We start from the raw sequence: 17,504 nt of genomic DNA, 5'->3' as shown, positions 1-17,504 counted from the left end.
TTCGTCGAGCTTCGTAGAGCTTCGTAAAGTTAGTTCGCATTGTCTTTGGCATGATTTGGCGGTTTATGCTGCCTATGCTGTTTATACTACTGGCCAACCAACATTGCCACTGCCACTGCGTTGTTTATGGGACCTACAAAAATTTGTGCATTTGCACACATTGCGGGTTTGTGACGTTTTTTGTGGAGTTTTGATTGCTGCCCTTGTATATATGTACATACATGCATATGTATGTATAGAAAAAATCTCATATGCAGTTAATTGTGCTAGGCAGACGCTTATACAATTCCATATACAGTAGAAATCACTTAAAAACAACTCCTTTCGCTGCAAATCCCAAAACCATATTATTTAAATCCAGTTACTAGAAAAGACAGCGGAAATTAAGAAAAATACTGCAGTTGAAAGTTATAGGAACCTATTTTCTGAAGCACTCACACAAAATGTTAATTATTAACACTAACAATAATTGAGTTAAACTTTATATAAAGAATTATTTATAAAATATATATATTGGGAAACAATGGAATGCTTGGAACGGTCTCTAATAGACTGATTCACTGTACGTAGGGAGATAGAAATCTCCACAAAATCCAGCACGTATTATATCTTGATCATAATAGAGGTATCCTGGCTTAAAGAATTAGGACTACCCGATCGATTGTTTGCATCTTTAAAAAAAACTTCCAAGTTTAGAAATAAACGAGCACCTTCTAAGGCATAGACACAAGACAGAAGTTCAATGAAGTTCCACACCATTCGTTTTTAACAAATCATCAGGAATATAACACTTTTCTTGTAATATAATATATCAGCAAAAGAAATTTTTTTTGTTCACTATAATATATAGTTATCATATATTTATGAAAAGTCTAGACAGCATTATAGGCCTGGTTCCCTAAAAAATAACACTAAGCAACATATCAAAAAATTAAACCAAATATTATTAATGTTTGTATTAATTTAAACTATCTCAAATGGAGAAAAAAATCGTTTAAATATATATGTAATTGATAATAATCGCAATTAAAATAAAAACTTTGTCTGTCTCTTTTCTCTGCAGAAGTACTTTGTGAAATCAGTTAACATTGCATAACTTATATTCGTGAGTTTGTGTAACTATAACTATATGAATAACTGATACATTTTTCTCTCAAGCTATGTCTACTGTATCTTGTAACCAATTGTTTGATGTTGGGGCCATAAACTAACTTATGACAGTCACAACGTCACGGCCTTTGAGTACAATTAGCAAGTGGGATGAATATTAGGGAAGTACACACACACACATACACACAAACGTGTATTTATCTTATGTGTATATAGTGTATTAAATCACTTTAATTCTATTTAAAATTTGCACAGCAATAAAATTAAGGTTTTTTTCTTGTTAAAGAGCAATTAAGAAACTTAACAATCTCATATCCGCTACGAAAAAATTGTTGCATTTAATTCAAAAAGTCGTCATTCCCTTTCGAATTAAACCAGCGAGCAATTCTTCTAGACAGACACTACCAAGACTTGTAGAACAAGGTTAAAAAGAACTGGCTACGTGCGAGTATTGGCAAGTGGGCGACGACGACCCACTTCAGAGACCATTTTCATGGTCATGGACTTTGGCATATGAGTCCTGATTGATCTGCATTGGCAATCGAACATAAAAATCGACTGTGTATCAATATAAACATTAATATCGAGTCAATCAAGCTGTGTTAATAGTCTAACACGAACCAGTGCGACTTGTTTTCGTGTTCTAAGTCAAAGAATTTAATTCTTTAAATACTCATTTCGAGGGTTTCGTTTTTTTTTTTTTTTTTTTTTTTTTTTGATTGCTTAAATGCTGAAGAGAACCTGTTCTAACACCCAGAGCTTGGCCAGAGCCTTTAAAAAAAAAAAAACAACCTTTGTGAAGCACAAGATGAAACGTGTTCAGATACAGATACAAATAAATATACAAACAGAGACTGACTAGCACAGTTCTTTGAACGTATGTACATAGGAACACAAAATATGTATAGCTTAGAAGCACATTTTTGCATTTTAAATTAGTCGAGTATCTTCCCGGGACTTAATTAGCTGAATCCGCGGGTTCAACAGAACCTCTGTATAGTCACAATAAAGTTCGAATTGTGAACAGAGAGATTATGTAATTCGCCTTATTTACATATACATATCACAAACGAGTTAATAGCTATAATGTGAATAGGTTGTATTGGGGAAAGGAAACACTCGTTATATACTCATATGTTGTAAAGCAATTGCTTTACGGGTGCCTCTGCTAATTGTTTCATGAATATTTCCTAGACACATTAGCCCAAATTATGAAATCACGCAAAAATCTAGAACCAGTCCAGCCTGGACTGAAGCTAGCAAACAATGCCATTTTCTACACATAAGCGTCTGTCTAGGAAGTAACAAGTCGTCGACAACGCGTTCTTTAATTATGAAAGAATTAACAGCTTCTCTAAATATAATAATAACAATAAAAAATAAAATAGCGAGTCATTGTGCGTTCAACGCTTCGTCTTAAGATAATAATCATTGCCCATTTACCATTTATTTGTACCTTTTTTTTGCGCTTTGTACAAGATTTTCGGGTATTTATAGCATTTGAAATTTGTTTTGGACCAACTTCGTCGTAGCACGCACATTGTTTTTGTTTATGAGGCCTACGTGTACACGATCTATACCTCAGATCAGATGCTGACGATTGCGCATGAAGCACGACCAGAGTCGGGCTATTAAGTGTGTCAGATTTTGTTGGGCACTGCTTTCTTTTAATTTCAACTTCAAGAACACCCTATAGCTGTTAAATAATTAGCATGTGTAATATTAATTACAGTTATTTTTAATACAAAATGCACATGTTTCTTTTTGAGGAACCCCATCCTTAATTTGTAGTATTAAAACAACTTTCTAGATGATCTTGGCATTAGAAAAAAGTAATTCTTTATTTGGGAAAAATATACACTATATCTACTTGTATATGGAAGAAAGAATAGTTTGATATTAAATAATATATTCTGATATATTCTAAATAACAGAACTAATTCCATAAAGTTAATATACATACATTTTAATGAATATTAAATAATATATTCTGATATATTCTAAATAACAGAACTAATTCCAAAAAGTTAATATACATACATTTTAATGGAAACATTATCCGTTTTAAGATAATATTTTTCTAACTGCCATCACTTCATTTTCGGAAAAAGAAACTGTCTGAATAATAGGGCTATCTAGCTTTAATTTTAAAGTTTTGGATGTTATAACTTATTAATTGACTAGTTGCTATAGAGTAATACTAATTAATATTTTACTAACAAATAAATATTCAAATTTAATTTTTCTGATAATATGAAATCACACTAATGGCAGCAAAAGAAACGCTTTTACATTTCAACCCTCAGCACAGAAACCATTCAAGGGTACACAAAAACAGGGGTTCATAGACTATAACAATACTAAGGCAATATAAGCCAAATGAAAATGTAAAAAATAGTAACACCTTCAAGTTTGATATGTTCTGCTTGTTCCGCCAATCGTTTACCTCGAAAATTATATATTTATTTCAACTCATTCGGAAGTATTTTAGGAGCTGTTCATATACAAACGTAGCAGACATAATTCCAATAGAATATGAACCACTGTTCAGACGTGCGCTTGAACAAAAGTATTTTCAACCCCTAATACTTAACCACGCACACAGACAAGGCATGCTTAGCATTTTTCTTTCTATGCTTTCTCCTGCAGTGAAATTTTTCCCTTTGCGCTGCTAGGAATTCACAAGCAGTTCGCGCGCCTTTGGCATTGGGAGTTGGAAGTTGAGCAGCCAAAAGCATACTTACCTGGCGTAGGAGTTAACGATGATCACGAAGGTCGTTCTCCCGGATTGAGGCTCTGCCATTGCACCTTCGGTGGGGTTGACATCCGCGATTATTCCTAATGCGAATAACTCGTGCGTGTAATTTTTGATAGCCGGGAATGGCGTTCGCGCCGTCCCGAACTCTTTAATACATTTCAAATAATTAACTGGTATCAGTTATCTAATACCACCAGCAACAACTGCTTTCTCGTACAATAAACTGGTTATCTGTCTTAGCGGTTCATTGGGTCAAAGCTAACTGACAGGGTCAGTTCGGCAGTAGGTTTGGTATTCGTTGCGATAAAACAATTCTATAAAACATTTCAACTTGAACTTGATTTTGTGATGGCGGAAGAAGCCGAAGCCTTGCAGTCTACCAGCTATATTGCTAAGTATACTATATTATACGCATATAAGCAAAATTTTCAGCATAAGTTTTAACTGTTTATTGGTGCGGTTCGGTGCGGTGCCGTTCGATTTAAATGATCAACAACCATTTGACTAACAAAAACACCAATATTCCGTGTTTCTGTTGCCGCTCTGCTCTGCTCTGTCGCTGAATTGATTAACTTGGTCTTTGTTTTACGCCCTCCATTCAAACAACCGCTAAAGTTGCTGCTACTACTGACTTCCGATAAGGTCAAGTTCATTTCCGCATAGACAATAGTCAAAGAATCTTAAAGCTCTAGAGGCTATAATCTGGCACTGGGTGGCACTAGACGGCACACACATCTACATACTCACATATTGCATATGAATTGATTAAAAGAGAAACTGCCAACAGACGAGAATAGCTTAGAGATAATAATTGATTGTTTATTTATCCAAGTTCTTAGCTAATTTGAATTTAAACCGGACTAGAAAAATTTCATAAATTCTAATTAAAATTTAAACGAATTATTTATTAACTTATTTATTATCCTAAATAAATAAAAAAAATGTCCTTTATTAGCATAATTTCTAATATGATAAAAAAAATTTGTATCTTATTTGTCATACGTAATATTCCAAATGCTAGTTGTTTAAACAGCAATACCTTGTTTTAAAGACCATTTTAATGAAATAATAAAAAACGACAAAACAAGAAGGACTGGCCAATATTCTTCCATTTCCAATAAAAATAAACTTAGATCATTGAATCAGCATGACGAGAGAAATCGATCTAGACATGTCCGTCCGTCCGTCTGGATGAACGCAGGGATCTCAGAAACTATAAAAGCTAGAATAACCAAAGTTGGCATCCAGATTCTCCTAGGTCCGAGAAAGGACCAGTTTATTTTATTTTTTTTAATTTCCCCCCCTTCCCCCGCTACAGAATTTCGTCAATACCATCCATATTTCAAAAGCTACATTAACCAAACTTTGCACACATAATTTATACATAATAGTCTACTTTTGTTTTAAATTTCCAAATCGGTTAATGTTAAGAAAAGTTATTAGCGAAACATATTGTCTACAGTACAGTATTTCACTGTCCGACTTGCTCGACTATAGCGTTCTCTCTTGTTTTATTTTAGGATTATTGTTCCTCACGTTTCCTTCCTAACCGGTTACGCATTTTATGTATAACAATACATCCTTTGCATTTTAACATGTTTGCAAAAAAATAAAAATGAAGAACCAATAGGTTTACAGGGTAAACAGATGGTGCTCCAATATGTAATTTATTTATGTTTTAGATATTCTGAGACACCAAATTCCGCAGAGCCAATTCCTCTCATCAGTAGGGTAAAAAGGTCTACTTTGTGAAAACTTTCACATTAATACTGACTTTTAACCTTAACATTTTAAATCTATACTAATATTATAAAGAGAAAAGATTTGATTGTTTGTTTGAATTGAAAAGGCTCTGAATAAAAATTGACAGAATGGAATCCTTACTAAAACGCCAATAATGTAACCAAAGGTGTAAACAAATAACCTTAAAAAACTCCTGTTAGTTCATAATCATCCTCGAAACATTGTCACTTTAAATATTAAGGTTATATTATTCAAAAGCCCCCAGCCAAATAAAAGATTACGAATCGATCGACACCGTGATTAATGTTGAAGACATTTAAATTCACTAAACTCTTCTGGACTGCCGCCACATGAATTGACGGTAAAATTCGGAATTGCAATCATGCTATTGAGAAAGCTCCTGAAAATCAATTTATTTTGCTACCACAAAATAAAACATCAAATATCTTTTACCGAGAACCTCTGACCTAATAAACAATAATAAAAAATCTAAAAACGAACAAAAAATCAATAAAATAATAATATCCAAAATAAATTTTACTCCTTCTTTGTAACTCATAGCAAAAAGAAGGGTGTATATGTGTTAAATGAGTGTGTAATAAAATGAATAATTTTTAAAATTTTTGTAAAAATTCCCGTGCGAAGCAGAGGCAGGTCGCTAGTTATAAATAAAATGTGAAAAAAGTGCGTCAGATACTGATCGGGAAAAAAAGAAAACTTAAAGATATTATCCGCTATCGATTCTTTTAACACATTGAAGGCTATAAGGTTGAATGTTGAACTAATTACGCAGGTAGGAGGACACGACTTACAGAAAATACAAGCATACATACATAAATTATTTACATATTTCTTCATGTAGAAATTTGTTAGCTAAGGAAGTTGCATAAGTCGGACAGGCGGGGCATAAAAAACAATTAACAGACTATTTTCGTGTACTACTCTGACGCACTTTATGTGTTTCTTGGGGTCGTGTATAGTACATACATACAGATACATATGTGTATGTATATTTGCTTTTGTATTTTTGTTTACTTCTCTCGGCGCTCAAATTAAATTTCATACAATTGCTCACGCAATTAGAGATTGGTACGCTGTTCAAGACAACAACAACAACAGTAACTACAACAGGTACTGTGTCACGCACATTACGATGCAACGACTTTGATAATGAGTTCCCAAAATTTTAGCCCTTTCCCAGCACCGTGTGAACCGCGGGGCTTATGCGTTTTTAATTTAGTTTTTCCTCTGTAAGTGCATTACAAGCCAACAATTAAGTCTGAACTTGACTGAGGCGCCCGAAAAAGCGTAAATTCTCAAAAGGCTGCCATTATAAAATTTTGGCGGCGTTGCGGCGACTGCTTCACTCATTGTCAATGGCGCCCAGTGAGTCAAGGTGTGGATTTAATTGGCTATGGCAGTTGAATTTGCCAAGAACCAAGGCCATCATGGCCAACGCGACCAGTTTCAAGTTTCCTTCTAAGACAGCCGTTCTGACACAGAAATGTTCATTACAAGCATATAAATGGCACTGCGTTTGGCATTTGGCTGCAAGTCGGCCACTTGCCGACCTCGACTTTCGACGGAGGCTCAAAATATGCAACGATTCGAGTTTTTGAATTACAGCTACTAGTCGTAAATAAGATATGTATGTATAAGGCTGGGAGTATAACTTTTTGAATGCCTGCTGTCTGCTCGTCTGATCTTCACATGCAAAATTCGTTTGCGGATTAATTAGAAACTGCATCTGATAAGCATGTGAGCAGACAATTAGTGTTTGCGATTGTTTGTTTTTCTTTTCTCTGAACAAAACTTTAGTAATTAAATAACAAATAATCAAAACTTGCGTTCTGTCTACACCACCTGCTGACAGCAATCAATTTGGCTTGCCGCAAGCCATAATTACAAAAATAATTTTTTTTTTTGTATTTATGCAATGGCTAGAAGTAAGATCAATGGTAGCAAAGGGGCTAGTGCAGCGGTCTGCTGCATTGATTGGTTAAGCATTTATGAGCGTTTATTCTAAAATGCACTTAAGCGGAAGTTCAAGGTAGTAGCTGAAGTTGTTGTCATAGATTCACAAAGTGGGTTATAAAATTATGCGATAAAGCATTTTCATCTTTTATTTTACATTCTAAATGTGAGGCCTACCATTTATAGTGAGAATATGTATAATTATGGATTTAAATTAAAAATACATAAAAACTGTCCCATTGAGTATCAATGAAACTCAAACTTAAAATTTGAAAGCAATAAATATTTATTTCAAATGTAACCGACGGGACAAAACTCCACCTAGCGGCAGTCGTTATATGCATCAAAAATATAATCCAAGCTGCGGCTACATTCGATTTATTATAATTGTAATTATTATTAAGCAAGTTTAAGTTCGTCGCATTGAGTTTAGGAAGTTTGAAAAATGAAATCACTAATGAAATCCAAATAATATGAGAAAAACTGCAGTATTATTTTTTTTAAAAGCAACAAGTTTTCTTCTTATTTGCCCATTTACCAGCACTAATGTTATGCAGCACTGATAAAGTTAATGTGGCAAGGCCACGAAGAAAATGGCAGCGCTCATGTTTAGACATTTTAATTAAATTTTTTATTGAGTAATGGCAACCAATAACATGATTTTTATACATGTACACAAACATATATTGGTAGCATAGTGTTATAGCGAATTTTTTTAAATTTATCGCAAATCAAGTGGGGTGTACTTTTAATCGAACGATTAGCTTATTTCCATATCGAATATGTCAATAAAATTAAAATAGTATTACGTATAAAAATGAGCAGTAATAGTATTTGTATGGATTTAAATAACACAAATAGTTATTTTTGGAGTCGCCGAGAAGGTCAAAGGCAAGGATTGGTATTTTTTAGATAGATAGTTTAAGAAAACGTTCATCACACACCAGAAACTAGCTCGTCAGTGGTAACTCACGCACTCAAATTTTAATCGGAGCCAGTAGCCGACGATATCGATAATATTATAATTTTTCCCATCGATAGTATAACCGATAGTTTTCGAGCTATAGTCAACACAAATAAACGTATCATTTAGTAAGTTGCAGTCATACGGATTAGTTGGTATATATATTTGGGCATTGTGAAACTATAAATTTAGATCGTATAAACGTATTAAAGTGCAAAGTATTGGCAGATTGATTCGAGCACTAATTACCACTTTTAAAATGCGTAATTCAAGCGCAGGCCTTTTGGCCATTGTCGCTGTGGTTGTTCTTGGTAAGTAGGTGTGGATGTGGTAGTTCAATAGGAGAGAAGGTGTGAGGTGCATATGAAAGTAGAATATTGCGTATTGACTGCCGACTCTTCATGTGACTTCTTTTTGTTTGTTTATGTTTTTTTTCATCTTATTGAATTTGCAGGTGTGTGCTCGGCAACACCAATCGAACAGCCGCTTGTGGGTGCCAGCAAATGCACCTGGGGTCCAACCTATTGGTGTGCCAATTTAAGGTGAGTGGAAACGGAAAACGCTTTGTCATCAGCTGGTATATAGTATTTTCTCTACTGCGTTTCCTCCCTTAAACTGTTGCTGCACAACAACAAAGGCCGCAACGCCATTTTTTCTAAACACTCATTTGTCTGTGTACTGTAAATTGTTTATGGATTTTAAAATATGATAAGACAGTCGTTTTATTGGCTCTTATGGCTAATTGATAACCTTTGTTGTAGTTTTTGTAGTTACGCTCCAGTTTCGTACAAATATACATACATATGGATGTATGTATATACTTTTGCCTTATTTTTTTAGTTGCATTGCCGCCTTTTAGTTATTTTTCTGCTTTGTGCGCTTTTTTCTTTGTTTTACAGTGTTTTTTAAATTAAATTAACAATAACTTGGCAAGAGCAAACTTAATCATAGCGTATGTATGTATATATGTATGTATATGTGTGTGTCACAAAGTCGAATGACTAATACAGAAAAAAACTCATCATCTATGTATGTTCGAAAGCCGGTCATTCCTTAATTTAAGCTTAGGTTTCACTTATTCATATGCCAAGCAGTCGTCACTGTATCGCTTATCTACTCTACTGCGGTTACAGTTACATATAAGCCCTCCTATAAGTGTACCTACTTTACTGTACGGGTATATGTATGTAAGTACATATGTATGTATATCTATTTATGTTCATACACAATAGGCTTATCAACAACTGTTGCAATCTGACTAGGCCCAGCTGATTATTTTGCTATAACCTAGTCAAATTTCCGCTGACTGGGCAGACTATGGAGCTGGGCGTATCGAAGAATGCAGAAGAAAATATCCCATCAGCTGTATAAATATCATATTTCCCATATTAGTATGTACATACTCGGATGTCTATATGTATGTATGCAATTCTCCTCCCCATTTCTGTAAACACCACTAATCAATTGCTATTGCTTGCCTGATAGTTTCCATGTCATTGTTTTTGCGCAAAATTTCTTTGTTTATTGATTTCTTTTAAAGCGCCTTTAGCAATAAAAAATACATTAAATACATTTGAAATTTTAACCCTTCTTTGTTTGAAAATATATGTATAGTATATCAAGAAAATGAAACGACGCCATAGCCGACTGTTAAAAAAATCAACAAATTCTTAAATGTATATGTATGTACATATATTATGTATGTCTGTGTACGTATATATATCATGTCCGTGCTTATCGTGCAAATACATTGCATGGCTGTATGGGAATACTTATCGTATATGCACAGTTCTCTAGACTTCGTCGCACACAGATGTGATCTTTTGTCCAGTCTACAGAGTAATAAATATTATAACATCTTGTTGAACAAATTTTGATTTTAAAATTTGTTATTTCGTTAAATGCAGCATTCAAAACTATTCTGTTCAATTTAAAAAAAAGGAAATTCGATTTTTTTAATCATATTTTAAAACGTCCAATGTATATCATATATTTGAATTTGAATAGGTTAAAAATAATATAATCTTATAGGTGTCTGTCTATTAAGCCGACTCTGTCCCATAAATGTAATAAAAATGTTATCAAGGGAAAAGCAAACGTTCCCATGTTTTTATTAGATCAAAATAAACTATTTTACTAAGCGATTTAAATATATATAGAAGCTAATCTTAATTTACAGTTAAATTAAATGGATTTTCCTTCGAATGATTTTTCATTTCCGGTCCACTTTCAATTCGTCACAGTTCATTTTTTGACCACCATGAATTATAAATCAGCCAGCATTAGCATTTTAAACGAACATTCAAACTTTGTGTTTACCCAAATATGATATATAGTACAGATCACATTCAACAGTCCATAATCCCCACTATAAGAATGCATGCATGTTGCCCGATAAATTGCACATACAGCGGGTGCATTCAACCGTATATACATATGTATATACTTGAATTTATTCGTGACGATTTGACTTGCCGCTCGGACTATGAACTTTGCTGACACACCATCTTCCGCACAAACCGCACTCGATTATGAATGCGGGCCATTTGACGCGGCTGATCCATATTTATTGTTTTCGCCAACTCGTCATTTTGTAATCCTAACATAATCATGAATATAAGTCATGCGGGTCTCTCACACTGATTTGTATTCTTCTTCTTTTCGCGCACAGCAACTCGAAGGACTGCAAGGCGACGCGTCATTGTATTCAAACCGTGTGGGAAAAGCGTGATGTTGAAGTGGACAATGATAGTATTTGCAAGATTTGCAAGGATATGGTCACACAGGCACGCGATCAGCTGCGCAGCAATGAGACCCAGGAGGAGTTGAAGGAGGTATTTGAGGGCTCCTGCAATCTAATACCCATCAAGCTCATTAAGAAAGAATGCGACAAGCTGGCCGACGATTTTGTGCCAGAGCTAATTGAAGCGCTCTCCTCGCAAATGAATCCTGATGTAAGTAAACAGATAAGGAAAAGAGTAAATGTTACGTAGATAAGAGAGTCGCGTAGAATATTAAGCGCTTTGGCAGATAAAAAGATATTACTTACAACTCAAATCTATTAAGCATCTTTCCAATTAACTTTGTAAAATTGTAACCTGAAATCAGAACTAATTCCAAAAGGCGTTTTTAGATGCATTTTTTTATAAATGGAACACTTGGTATATTGTTGTAATGAGAAAGTTCCAGTTGCCTGGTTGAAAATATGTCTAAGGAACTTAAAGATCAGTTCTACAATAAGGTGAATATGTTGACTGACTTTTGGCTTAGCCATGTTGACTGATTGCTGTAGACAGTATTATCGTTATTATGTCTCCACAAATATCTACAAGTAGTTGTCTTAAAAGATTCCATGCTTACTACACGGGGTATTTTTTAATTTATTTTTTCAATTTTGTATTATTTTTTGCTTTCAATAATTAAAACTGCAATTCATTTCCTCGCACTTACAGCAAGTTTGCACAGTAGCCGGACTTTGTAATAATGCTAAAATCGACGAACTGTACAAGCAGTACATACAGTCAGCGCTCGATGGCACCTTGAAACCGGAGGATGAACCAGAGTCTACCACCACAGCAGTTGGTTCTCCAAAGACGCTCACTTGCGGCAATTGCAATCTGCTCTCTCGCTACATGCAGCAGAAATTTGAGCTGACGAATCGCGACGACATGGTGGAGAACTTGCTGCACGTGTGCGGTGGTCTCTCGAGCTTCTCGGATGCCTGTGCAAATATTGTGCTGACCTATTTTAATGATATTTTCGATCATGTGAAGCAACACTTGCAGACTGATGGCATGTGCCATGTGTCAGGCGTGTGTGCATCGAAGTACCATCAGCACAAGGATGATGTGCAGGAGCCAGAGCCATTGTCGTCGTTGGACGGCGGCGATGATATACCCTGTCAGTTGTGCGAGCAGCTGGTGCGTCATTTGCGTGACGTACTGGTGGCTAATACCACGGAGACAGAATTCAAGCAAGTGCTGGAGGGTTTCTGTAAACAGACGCGTTCCTTCAAGTCTGAATGCCTGAGCATTGTGGACCAATACTATCATGTGATCTATAGTACATTGGTGAATGATATGGACCCCAACGGCGCCTGCTTTATGATTGGGGTCTGCCCCAAGCAGTTGGACAAGACCTTCGATGCCCCCATTATGCCGCTGTTGCCCGCCATTGCGCCCGCCGAAGTGGTTGTGACCATTAAGAAATTGGGCTCCAATGAGCCCAAGTTCACGCAGGATGAACTTATTGGCATGACGTTGCCGATCGATCAAATAATGGGTGCTGCTAATCCTGGCCTGCTTGTGGAGGGCGGAGAGCTTTGCACACTTTGCGAATACCTGCTGCACTTCGTACAAGAGGAGTTGGCTACGCCAGCCACTGAAGATGAGGTCAAACATACTGTGGAGTCGATTTGCCACAGAATGCCTAGGAGTATTGACAAGCAATGCGATAATTTTGTCGAGCAGTATGGCGATGCGGTCATTGCTTTGCTCATTCAAGGCCTGAATCCCGCCACAATATGCCCGAAAATGCAAATGTGTCCCCACAATAAAAATCACGAAGATGTCGAGGTCTTCCATCCCCTGCCCATTGACCATCAGGATAAGCCCACATGTCCGCTCTGTCTGTTTGCTGTGGAACAAGCGCAGGCCAAGATACGCGACAACAAATCTAAGGCAAGTTTCGTTTTCTTATTTCGTAGGCAATATTAATAATTATTTTGGTGATGTTTGTAGGAGAACATAAAGCGCGTCTTGGACGGCCTGTGTGCGCATTTGCCCAACAAATTGGCACCCGAGTGCAAAGACTTTGTGGAGACGTATTCGAACGAACTAATCGATATGCTCATCACAGATTTCAAGCCGCAGGAAATTTGCGTACAGCTGAAATTGTGTCCCAAGCAAACGGACTATCTTGACGAAATGGGCATTAGTCTGGAGGATGATAGCGACGAGGATAAGTCCAATAGCGGTGAATTGGCATTCAATGCCATCGAAAGCGATGAATCGCCCTATGAGTTGGCCTTCGATCAGGACTTTTCCGCTTTACCGAACTGTGAACTCTGCAAGTTGCTGGTTAAGGAAGCAAACAAGATCATTAAAAACCGCAAGAGTAAGGATGAGATTAAGCGTGCGTTAGATCACTCCTGTGACGCACTCAAATCCACGTTTAAGCGAAAGTGCCACAGTTTTATCAAGAAGCATGGCGACCAATTGGCCGCAGCGTTGATGAAAGCAACAACACCCAAAGTGGTTTGCAGAATAATTGGCCAGTGTCCCTTCTTTGAGGATGACGATGGTAATTTGCACTTATAATTTGTCCACTAGAGATCTTTTTCTCATCAATTTAACTTTCAGCCATTGTAATTGACGATACACTGAAGTATGAGATTATCGAAGCGCCCTCTTCAAACGCGCAACTCGAACGCCTTGAGCAGTCCCCCATGGAGCCACCCACGTGTGTGCTCTGTGAGTTCGTGTTGGCCAAGCTGGAAATGGAGTTGCAGAACAAGACAGAACAGGATGAGATAAAGCGTATCATCGAAACCATCTGCACTCGTCTGCCCAAGACAGTTCGCAAACAGTGCGATGCATTTGTTGCAGATTATGCTTCAACCATTATTGATTTGCTCACCAAGGTACCGCCCAAGCAGGTATGCCAAAAGCTGCAGCTCTGTCTCAGCCAGGCCATCACCGATGAGGTCATCGAGTGCGGCGTTTGCCATGGGGCCACCCAAGTGCTGTTGCCCCATATTCGCGGCCAACTACAGCATGAAGAGCTCAGAACTCAGGACATGACCGAAGTGGCCTGTGAGAATGTACCCGCCAAGTACTACAGCATCGTAAGTGATGAGCCCTCTCCCCCCATTTTTCGTTACACTAAGTGCAATTGTAATTACTTTTAGTGTTCCGAGATGATCTCCATCTACGGCATCAGTATCATGCACTTGGCTCAGCAGCCTGAAGTCGATCAAGCGCACGTCTGTTCCAAAATTGGCAAGTGCTTCGATACCGAAAAATCTTCCCTGGCCTTTGCCAGAATTTCAAGTAAGTTCAACTTAAAATAACGAATCAATCTAAGCAGATTTTGTTACAAAAAATGTAAAAACTAAAGATTCTTTAATACTTTTCTTCCACTTTTAGACTAAACAGCAACTATGTTGGCACTGCATGACGATGAGAGGAGAAGAACTTACGCCTTTTTATCCAACAACTGAGTTATCTTTCTGTGTGTATGAGTACATTCACTTTTTTCACTTACTGTAACTATTTCACAACTGTAAATTAGAAACAATTACTTGCTTGATTTCTCCGTTGACTAAATTCGTTAAGCAAAATGGGGTGATAATTAAATGAGAGATCGAAACGAAAGAAAAGAGAACACAAAATGAAATGAATTGATTTTTTTAAGTAAATGCACGTGAAATGGGCTAAAAAATAGTTTAAACTTAAGCAACTATGTAATTTTAAATTTAATCTGTAGACGAGAAAAAACGAGCAAAGATCTTAACATGGGAGCGTTAGCCCAGTTTATATAGAGCGCCAAAATGTGTAAAAAAAATATATAAATATGGGAACCATATGTATCAATAAAAAAATTTCAAAAATACTACAACTTAGGCAACCTTTTTTGGATCAGTCACTTTATATATTCTCTTGATAATACATATACATATCTTTGTTCTAACACACAAACGAAATGTTCGAGAATTCGCTGATGATCATCAAGTCAGATTATTTGCATAAACGTAGACCGGTTCTGCTAAAACTGTTATCCAAGGATTTTCAGATACAGGCAAATCGCAAGATAAACTTCTCGCCGGAATTGGCAGCCGAGTTCTATGTTGACAATGCCGACGAGGAGGGCTTCATGCTAGATGTCATAGAGCTTTCCAAGGGAACTGCAGAAGCTTTTATTCTGACGAAAGAGAATGGCGTGGAGGAGCTTCGCAATACGATGATCTGTTATTTGTGAGTAGAGAAGAGGGTGGCTTTCCACAGTTAAAGGGTCATCATAAAAGTTACATTTGCAGTACTAGCGCCTCGGAAATGGAGCACAACGTACATGTGACAAAGCTGCCGGACAACGTGGCGCGTGAGATAAACTTTATATTTCCCAATTGTGAGTAAAGGTTATCCCTGGTGTACCATCTTTGAGTTATCGAAATATCCATCCAAAGATATACACGAGCCCACGCCCATGTTCGATCGCCACAATTTCTGCAACCGTCCCATGCTGAAGCCACTTATAGCCGAGATTTATGATATACTGCAGAATGCGGACTGCAGTCAAGATAATTGGAAAGTACGCGTGTCCGACTATCTAATCCGCAGCAATCCTGCACTGCCGCAAGTGACCAACCAATGCACCATGCGTCCTGAGGTGGGCGTGCAGGAGCGTTCCCAGCAGACTGTCGTGTCCTATGCCTCCCCAGCAAAGGCTGCCCAACCGGCTGATTACAAATCTATGAGTTCCTCCACTGCGCAGCCATCCTCCACTTCGCCGCACTCGTCCATGTTGTTGACATCCTCATCCTGTTTGACGTGCGGCGGCTTTGATCGTACCCAGCCCTGTTCTTCGGAGATGGACTTTAACAAACGCGTGGAACCGATAGAGGATGAGCGCATTTGCGAGGACGAGGAGATTATTTGGAAGGAGGTCATTGTCTACGAAGAGATTATGCCCGAGGAACAGCAGCCCGAGCATCTGTCCGAAGAGGAACTGGAGGAGGAAGGAGGCGGAATTGAGAAGTATGCTGGCATGGACTCTGATGTAGAGTCTGATCACAGTGGCAATGCAGCTCCAGTGGCACATACGGAGCCCGAGTCGTCTGAAGAAGCTGCACCAGCACCAGAGACTCTAGCGCCAGAGCCTGCACCGCCAGAGCCTGCACCGCCAGAGCCTGCAGCGCCAGAGTCTGCAGCGCCAGAGTCTGCAGCGCCAGAGCCACCGGTGTCAGTGCCTGAACCACCGCCACCAGCACAGCCCGCTGAAGCCGAGACACCGGCACCAACAACACCTGCACCAGAACCAGAACCCGAACCGCAACCTGAGGCACAGCCTGAGCCAGAGGCGCAGGCAGAGCCCCCTGCAGGTGATGAATCAGCAGAACCTCAAGAAGAAAGACTCGGTGAGGAAGCCCCAGCCAATTAAAAAAGCTGTTTAGTTGACAAACCCCCCACAGAACCTGTTGCTTAGACCTTGATGTGTTTTTTTCTCGTTGCTGCTTTTACAAATACTTGTTGTTGTTGTTGTCAATGCGCTGCCCATGCACTTCATAGATAGAAAAAAAAGTTAGCTGGCATCGGAAAAGGGCAGCCAACACCCTCCTGCCCACTTCAGTCGCACTGCGCATATAAAAAAGTGCGCCATAAAGAGCGCGGCCGATGCACTTTTTTCACTCACGGACTGGCCTGGCACTCGGCCAATGCAACGGCACGACAAATCGGACCTTCGGCAGCTCATTTCGACCATTTGCCCGCCAGGATTTTAGCCCAGAGTAAGCAGGAGGAGCAACAGCAGCAAAAAAATTCCCATTGTGCCAATATTTTTGTCGTTTGCAAAAAAAAGCAAAGAAACAATAACAACAGCAACAACAAACATCAAATTATTTTTATTCATGGATTTGTTTATGAGTCTGTGGCTTATGCTGCGCGTGTGTTTGTGTGTTAGTGTGTGTGTGCACGAATGCGGCATAAAAAAGTGTGGCATACTTTCGAGCGCGCCATTCATATACATAAATGCTCGCGGCATTCAATTAGCCTGATTAAAATTAATTCATTCAAATCTGTTTCGACATATATACATGTGTAATATATGTTTTGTGATTGTGCTTGGATCAGGAAATTGCAGTGGCATCGATTTTTCCCTACTTGGGTTTAGAATGGGTAATGGGTGGACAAATTCTGGCATAGTATATACAAATATATGTATATATCGATGTGCTACGAA

General features: G+C 37.9%; 2 protein-coding genes and 1 non-coding gene across 4 annotated transcripts; all 3 read left to right on the top strand.

Annotated features, from left to right (window-relative positions):
* The first annotated feature begins 3,846 nt into the window (after positions 1 to 3,846).
* LOC115622068 lies at positions 3,847 to 4,012 on the top strand. Its single transcript, XR_003995324.1, has one exon. It is a non-coding gene; the product is annotated as a U1 spliceosomal RNA (small nuclear RNA).
* Positions 4,013 to 8,703: 4,691 nt separating this feature from the next.
* On the top strand, positions 8,704 to 15,167 carry LOC115620515 (prosaposin). The gene is made up of 8 exons (XM_030513780.1): positions 8,704 to 8,860; positions 9,004 to 9,091; positions 11,221 to 11,503; positions 12,002 to 13,228; positions 13,289 to 13,850; positions 13,910 to 14,394; positions 14,458 to 14,599; positions 14,696 to 15,167. Exons 1-8 carry the CDS (start codon positions 8,809 to 8,811, stop codon positions 14,698 to 14,700), a joined length of 2,844 nt encoding a protein of 947 aa, XP_030369640.1. The 5' UTR covers positions 8,704 to 8,808; the 3' UTR covers positions 14,701 to 15,167.
* Positions 15,168 to 15,251: 84 nt separating this feature from the next.
* LOC115620581 (proteoglycan 4) lies at positions 15,252 to 17,153 on the top strand. 2 transcript variants are annotated; one of them, XM_030513885.1, is made up of 4 exons: positions 15,252 to 15,523; positions 15,586 to 15,674; positions 15,733 to 16,683; positions 16,738 to 17,153. In XM_030513885.1, the coding sequence occupies exons 1-4, from the start codon at positions 15,252 to 15,254 to the stop codon at positions 16,749 to 16,751; spliced, it is 1,326 nt and encodes a 441-aa protein (XP_030369745.1). In that variant the 3' UTR covers positions 16,752 to 17,153. The 2 variants fall into 2 exon arrangements, with proteins under 2 accessions (XP_030369745.1, XP_030369744.1); XM_030513884.1 differs by having other exon boundaries at positions 15,733 to 17,153.
* Positions 17,154 to 17,504: the final 351 nt, after the last annotated feature.

Source organism: Scaptodrosophila lebanonensis, unplaced genomic scaffold (genome assembly GCF_003285725.1).
Source record: "Scaptodrosophila lebanonensis strain 11010-0011.00,11010-0021.00 unplaced genomic scaffold, SlebRS2 tig00000024-arrow-pilon, whole genome shotgun sequence".
Lineage (NCBI taxonomy): Eukaryota > Metazoa > Arthropoda > Insecta > Diptera > Drosophilidae > Scaptodrosophila > Scaptodrosophila lebanonensis.
The sequence above is the reverse complement of the archived record's forward strand: the minus strand, read 5'-3'. Positions and strand labels throughout refer to the sequence as shown.

Bases quoted from the DNA above. Each gene is read 5' to 3' on its own strand.
- LOC115620581 (XM_030513884.1), top strand. From the start codon at position 15,252: ATGTTCGAGAATTCGCTGATGATCATCAAGTCAGATTATTTGCATAAA. The intron at 15,524-15,585 runs GTGAGTAGAGAA...TTACATTTGCAG, and splicing joins AATACGATGATCTGTTATTT to TACTAGCGCCTCGGAAATGG. The intron at 15,675-15,732 runs GTGAGTAAAGGT...ATCCATCCAAAG, and splicing joins AAACTTTATATTTCCCAATT to ATATACACGAGCCCACGCCC.
- LOC115620515 (XM_030513780.1), top strand. From the start codon at position 8,809: ATGCGTAATTCAAGCGCAGGCCTTTTGGCCATTGTCGCTGTGGTTGTT. The intron at 11,504-12,001 runs GTAAGTAAACAG...TCGCACTTACAG, and splicing joins CCTCGCAAATGAATCCTGAT to CAAGTTTGCACAGTAGCCGG. The intron at 13,851-13,909 runs GTAATTTGCACT...TTTAACTTTCAG, and splicing joins CTTCTTTGAGGATGACGATG to CCATTGTAATTGACGATACA.